This window comes from Juglans regia, chromosome 1, assembly GCF_001411555.2.
Source record: "Juglans regia cultivar Chandler chromosome 1, Walnut 2.0, whole genome shotgun sequence".
NCBI classification, from domain to species: Eukaryota; Viridiplantae; Streptophyta; class Magnoliopsida; order Fagales; family Juglandaceae; genus Juglans; species Juglans regia.
Window position 1 is genome coordinate 30,620,642 of NC_049901.1, and position 6,961 is coordinate 30,627,602.

At 35.0% G+C, this 6,961-nt stretch overlaps 1 protein-coding gene across 1 annotated transcript; it reads right to left on the reverse strand.

Annotated features, from left to right (window-relative positions):
• Window positions 1-4,311: 4,311 nt before the first annotated feature.
• On the reverse strand, window positions 4,312-5,070 carry LOC108983593. The gene has a single exon (XM_018955292.1). The coding sequence runs from the start codon at window positions 5,068-5,070 to the stop codon at window positions 4,312-4,314; it is 759 nt and encodes a 252-aa protein (XP_018810837.1).
• Between the last annotated feature and the right edge of the window lie 1,891 nt (window positions 5,071-6,961).

Here is a 6,961-nt window from a genome sequence, read left to right on the forward strand (position 1 = left end):
TTGTGAGACATCTTCAGGAAAAGAGTCCCACCAAATCACTAGATCTTCAAAATACCATGACTGTCTTGCCAAACAATGGGCAACTGCATTGGCCATACCACCTTTATGCTGAACTATAACCTTAGGAAATCTGTGTAACATCCTCTTGATCTCAAAACCCAAGTTTCCCCAAATAGACATTGACTCTTGTTCTTTGTTAAGCTCTTGGACCACCAGCAAAGAGTCACTCTCCACTTCTAACTCACTGATTCCCAAAGGAAAACAAACTTGGAGGCCTCTCAGTACTGCCAAGAATTCTATCTCGATAGGATCACTAACCTCATGTTCTGGTTTACTAGCTATTAAGACACCTTCCCACTCTCATCTCGAAGGACCATGCCTACTCCAGGAGGAGGCTTCCAGCGACATTGGGGCACCAATCCCTTCTTTTGCTCATTTGTTGCAGATATGTGTTCTTGGTACAAAGAAAGAGCGTGATCTATTGCTTGTTCAGTAGATAATTTCTTATACAAAGAAAGAGTGAGGGTGTTCTTTAATAAACTTGGGACGGGGCCACTAAAGTGGGGCTACCGGCTCTTTGATAAAATAAAATAAAATAAATAAACATCATATAATTATATATCTGCATAAGGATTTTGGTGATAACAAACAAGTTCAAGCATAAATGAGTCTCAAGCTCAAATTGTACACATAATGAAACCAAACATAACGTACAAAGCATGAGCAACAAAGGAAACAAGCTTACAAATAAAGCTCTTAGAGTAATTTTGTATATCTCTTTCAAAATTTGAAATAGGATTAAGGCTAAAAAAATAATCTTTTCTCATACAGCATCAATTTGAATCTCACATATGCATGATATATTTCAAAAATTGAAAGTTTGAAATTTAAAGTTTTCAAACTTTCAATTTTTGAAAGATGTTTGATTGTCATATTTTACATGTGCATAATAGGATTGAAAGTTTAAATTTTAAAATTTTGAAAAGTAATTGATGCTCTTTTTGACACATGCAAAAGGTAGATTTTGTTTGAAAATTTTAAAAAGTGATTGATGTCCATTTTGACATATGCAAAAGGTAGATAATTTTGTTTAAAAATTTTGAAAAGTGATTAATGCTTATTTTGACATATGCAAAAGGTAGATGGTTTTGTTTGAAAATTTGGAAAAATAAATAATTTTTTTTTACACATGCGAAAATTATAAGCTTTTGTTTGAAAATTTTAATAAGTAAATGATATTATCTTTGAAAATTATAAAAATGAGAAATTTTTATTTGAAAATTGAGTCGTGTTCCTTTTTGACATATAAATATTTTGAAATTTGAAAAGTAAATCTCATATGTTTACAAATAGTTCACTTGATATCTTCAAAATTATAACACTACACATCAACTACAAGTTTTACAAGATTCATTCACCAAAGCCTTTCAATCTCCATTCTCTAAGCATTGAGCCTTAACACCTGTTCATTTTGAGAGAGATATAGCTTGGGCTATACTGTTTTCATTTCTTGTATAAATGACTAGTGAGAAAAACAGTAAAAGAGTGTGTGTGACCCTTGTGAGTGTAGTAGGAGTTCTACGTGGAAAATAGCTGAATCACCACTCGTAAGGTGATTGTTAGTGTAGAAGGTGTTCTATACGGATTCTCTGAAGCGATATTGTTCAAAAGTGTAATAGGTTTCTATCTCCACTTGAATGAGGTTGAATAGTGAATTTAGGAATCTTCAAGGGTAGCTTGAGATAAGGACGTAGGTAGTGGGACTGAACCTCTCTAAAATACTAAGTTTGCATCTCTCTTACCCTTACTCTTTTTATTTACTGCTACTTAGTATTTTATTGACATTTTACATTGTGTAGTTGATTTATAATTGTTAATCTTTTAAAACAACCAAATTCACTCACTTTTGGGTTAGTCATCTGGGCAACAATTGGTATCAGAGCAAGGGGCTCTTTTGTAAAATTAACTAACTTTTGAGGTAAAGATCTTATGGCTAACATTTCAGCTACCTTTGGTGAATGTCAATCTAGTGGTCGGCCCCCACTATTTTGTGGAGAAAATTACACATTCTAGAAAATTAGAATAAAAATATTCCTTCAAGCTCAAGATCGAGAAATTTGCAAATGTATTGTAAACAAACCTTATATTCCAACAAATATTGTTGATGGAGTAAATTCACAAAAGAAAAAGAAGAGTTAGATCATGGAGACAAGAGATCTCTAACATGGAATGTGATGGCTACAAATTTCTTATGTTGTGCTCTAGATTGGAATGAGTTCAATAGAATAATGACTTGCAAATCGGCAAAGGAAATTTGGGATAAATTATAAGTAACTTATGAAGGAACTTCGCAAGTCAAGGAATACAAAATTTCATTCTTGTTCATCAATAGGAAATGTTTAGAATGAATGATAATGAATCTATTTCCACTATGTACACTCGTTTTACTAACATTATAAACAACTTAGTAGCTTTCGGCAAGGTTTATTCCAACTTGGAGATATAAAAAAAAATTCTCAACTCTCTGCCAAAACATTGGGAACCAAAAGTGACGGCGAATCTTGAAGCCAAAGATCTTATGAAACTTGAGGTAAATGAACTCATCGGATCACTTATCACCCACGAGTACACATTGAAAAGAGGATAAGAAGAAGGAAAGCTAAAGAAGAGCTTGGCACTTACAGTTGGTTCCTTATAAATGCGAAAGTGATGAAGACGATGAAACAGGCGACAAAGATGAAGAAGTTGCAATGTTAACAAGGATATTTAAGAGATTTTTAAAGAAAAATAAAGTTTTTCCAAGGAAATCCTTCTAAACGTTTTCCAACAAAGTTAAAGGTAAAAATGATTCTTTAACTTGTTATAAATGCAATAAGCGTGTACATATCAAGGCAAATTGAGCTATGTTAAAGAAAGATCGAAACAAGGGCAAGAAAACAATTTAAGCTACATAGGATGATGATTCAAGTAACTCAGATAGCGAAACAAGCAATGAAGAAGCGGCAAATCTTTGTCTTATGGCTAAAGATGACCTTGAGATAACAAATCTTGACAATATTTCAATTGAGAATCTTTCATATGAGGAATCGCATAATGTTTTGGAAGCGTTATATGAGGAACTTGATAAATTGGGTATCAAATATACTACTTTGAGAAAGAAAAATTATTCTTTAACAAATGAAATTGATGTTTTAAGAAAAGAAAACATCATTTCAAAAAATGAAAATCATGAGTTAATGAAAAAAGTGACTGATTTAGAAAAGATTATTGAAAATGAAAACAGGAATTTTAAAAAACTTCATAGTAGTCAAAGATATGTTTTTGACCAGGCAGGTTAATGATATTTGCCAAAATAAAAATACAAAGCTTATAAAAACTTCTTTAATAATCCTTCTAAATCAAAGTCTAGTATTCAAAATCCTTTTCATAAAAATAACTTTTTCAAAGAAAGATACTATTACAATCACTCAAGTTCTTCATAGATGTGACATGTTATATGCAATTTTTGTAATATAAATGGTCATAATTATCATGTTTGTCCTATTAGAAGAAAACATATAATGACTATTAGGGTCATATGGGTATCTAAAAATCTTATATCTTTTAATACTAATAAATGAAGGACCAAAGTAATTTGGGTATCAAGAAAAATCATCTTAATTGTTTTTGTAAGTATGCATGAAGTTCTCTATTAGAACAAAATAAATGGTTTTTAGATATTGTATGTTCAAGACACATGACGGGAGATAAGACTAAATTCATTGATCTAACATCCAAAGATGGAGGGCACGTGACATTTGGAGACAACTCAAAAGGAAAGATCGTGGGGTTAGGTAAAATTGGTAATTAATCTTCTCTAATAGTTGAAGATGTGCTACTTGTTGAATGTCTAAAACATAATCTTTTAAGTATAAGTCAATTATGTGATAAAACATTTTATAGTTACTTTCAATAGAGATAAGTGCATTATTTTGAATGAGCATAATTGCAATGTTCGCTTTGTTGCTTTTAGAAGCAACAGTTTTTATACAATCGAATTTGAAGAAATTGTCTCACAAGATGCTATTTGTTTTTCGACTCAAAATGAAAATAGTTGGCTATGGCATAGAAGACTAAGTCATGGCCACATGGTACTTATTTCCAAACTTTCAAAAATGATCTTGTAAGAGGTTTACTAAAGGCAAATTTTCTAAAAGGCAAAATCTATAATGCATGCTAATTTGGTAAACAAACAAAAACTTCTTTTAAAACCAAGAAACATATTTTCACTACTATTTTTTTTTTTTTTTTGAAAATAAACTATTTCATTCATCATAGTAGTTGCTTGATACAAGGGGGACAATCCTCAATCATTATGCAATCCTCTTGGCAGCTAAGAGCAAATTTTGCCAAGTGATGTGCAATTACATTAACTTCCCTATGGACATGTAAGATAGACCAAGAGAGGAACTTAGAAAGCAGAATCTTAATATCTCTAATAACAAGGCCAGAATCACTCCAACTATCTTCCTTGTTTTGGATTGCCTTCACCACCAACAAGGAGTCACCTTCGAGTATTACATGCTGAAAACCCAGATCTGCACAGAAGGAAGAGGCTCTTCGAGCTGCTATGGCCTCACCAAGAAGTGGATCCGGGATCAGGTCCATCGAAGAACATAAGGATGCCGTAACAGCTCCTTCTGAGTTCCTAACAATTACACCAATCCCCACCCATGAATTGATTTTATCAATGGCAGCATCCCAGTTGGCTTTGAACATATCTAATGGGGGAGCAATCCATCTGTTAACTCTAGCAGCTTGGGTTACTTTCTGTTTAGTACCATTCTCAATCCACAATTTAATAGAACTCAGTTCCGTTTGGATAAGTATTGACACCTGATAAGGGGATTGGAATTGCTGTTCAAAGAGCCAATTATTCCTCCTACTCCAAATGGTTTTTGCAATAATAGCAAATTCTATGATTTCCAATGGAGAAAAGTGATCCATTAAAAATGTTAGAATATCTTTAAAGGAACCTTCATGTAGGCTTGATTTCTGGATTCTTTTTGAGCTCATAGACCATACATCCATTGAAGCACAGCAAGACCAAATAGCATGAGAGACTGATTCTGGGTTCAAAGAGCAGATTGGACAGAGAGGTGAATCTACTATCTTTCTTTTATGCAAATTCAGCTTAGTGGGAAGGGACTTACAAGCAGCTCTCTAGAGGAAGGATTTTATTGCTTGAGGTGCTTGGATACCCCAAACTTTGTTCCAAAATCTCGAGCTTGAATTTTGAGTTGAAGATTGCCCCACTTTGTCTTCGATCAAAGAGCCTTGAAGGTGATAAGCACTCCTTACAGAAAATTTCTCATTGCTCGAGCACCTCCATGTCAACATATCTTGACTCCTGCAAGGGCTAATAGGGATCTGGCTAATCAGTTTTGCTTCAGAGATAGAGAATATGTTATAAATGAGAGATAGATCCCACTGCATGGTAGCTGGGTTAATGAGCTCAGCAACTTGGGCTTCAGCCTCTAGAATATGGACAGGAGATTGCACTTTAAAAGTAGATGGGCATGGCAGCCATTGATCCTGCCAAATTTTGATTTTTCTTCCATCACCAACTTTCCAAATCAAACCTGCCTTAATTACTGGTCTGGCTAGAAGGAAGCTCTTCCACACATAGGAATCTTGAGGTCGTGATTTGGTTGATAGAAAATCCGAGGTAGGGAAGTATTTAGCTTTGAGAACCTGAGCTGCAAGGGATTGAGGGTTCTGAATGATCCTCCAACCTTGTTTCGCCAGTAAAGCTAAATTAAAATGTTCAAAGTCCCTAAATCCCAAACCCCCCTTCTGCTTGGATTTCCCTAGCTTCTGCCAGCTCAACCAATGTATTTTGGACCTATGGTTGCTTTGACCCCACCAGAAGGATTGTAGGAGCTGATTGAGTCTTCTAAGAATTGTTTTAGGAAGTTTGAAGATCCCCATACTATATGTTGGGATTGATTGCAGCACAGATTTAAGGAGTGTCTCCTTCCCAGCTTGGGACAGCAGGTTGCTCTTCCAATTAGTCATCTTGGCTTTGACCCTATCAAGTATTGAATGAAAGGCCTTTGTTCTGTTCCTTCCCACATATGATGGTAACCCCAAATATTTATCAAAGGATCCTGAGGCTTTGATTCCTGACTGTTGAAGAATGGCTTGTCGGACCTCAACTTTGGTGTTCCTACTGAAAAAGATGGAGGTTTTTTCAAGGTTAAGTCTCTGACTCGAAACTTTTTCATAGCTGCTTAATACCTGTTGTAGTCTACACCATTCATCTGGATTAGATCTGCAAAATACCAAGCTGTCATCTGCAAAGAAAAGGTGGTTCACATGAAAGGATCCTCGAGCAGCTGGAATCCCAAAGATAATTCCCTGCATCTCAGCTTGATTTAAGCTATGGCTGAGGAACTCAGAACAGATGATGAATAGGCAGGGAGATAGAGGATCTCCCTGCCTAATGCCTCTGGAAGGAGTAAATATTGCTTGGGGTACACCATTAACAAGGATAGAGTAGTTGACAGTGGTAACACACTGCATCACCAAGTCTACCCATTCACTCTCAAAGCCCATTTTCCTCATAATTTTACTCAAAAAGTCCCATTCCACTCGATCATATGCTTTGCTCATATCGAGCTTAAGGGCCATATAGCCATTATGCTTCCCTTTTAGCCTTGATTGCATGGAATGCAGCAGCTCATATGCAACAATTACATTATCTGAGATCAATCTTTCTGACACAAATGCACTTTGGGTGAGTGAAATGAGATTAGGTAAAATAAGTTTGAGTCTGTTTGCAATTACTTTAGAGATGATTTTGTAGAAGACATTGCAGAGACTGATTGGTCTGTAATCTAAAGCAGATTGTGGGCACTTCTTCTTGGGGATCAAGGATATAAAGGTTTGATTAATATCTTTAAAGCCCTGTCTGGTTTGT

Coding starts and splice junctions, on each gene's coding strand:
- LOC108983593 (XM_018955292.1), bottom strand. CDS start 5,070: ATGGATGTATGGTCTATGAGCTCAAAAAGAATCCAGAAATCAAGCCTA.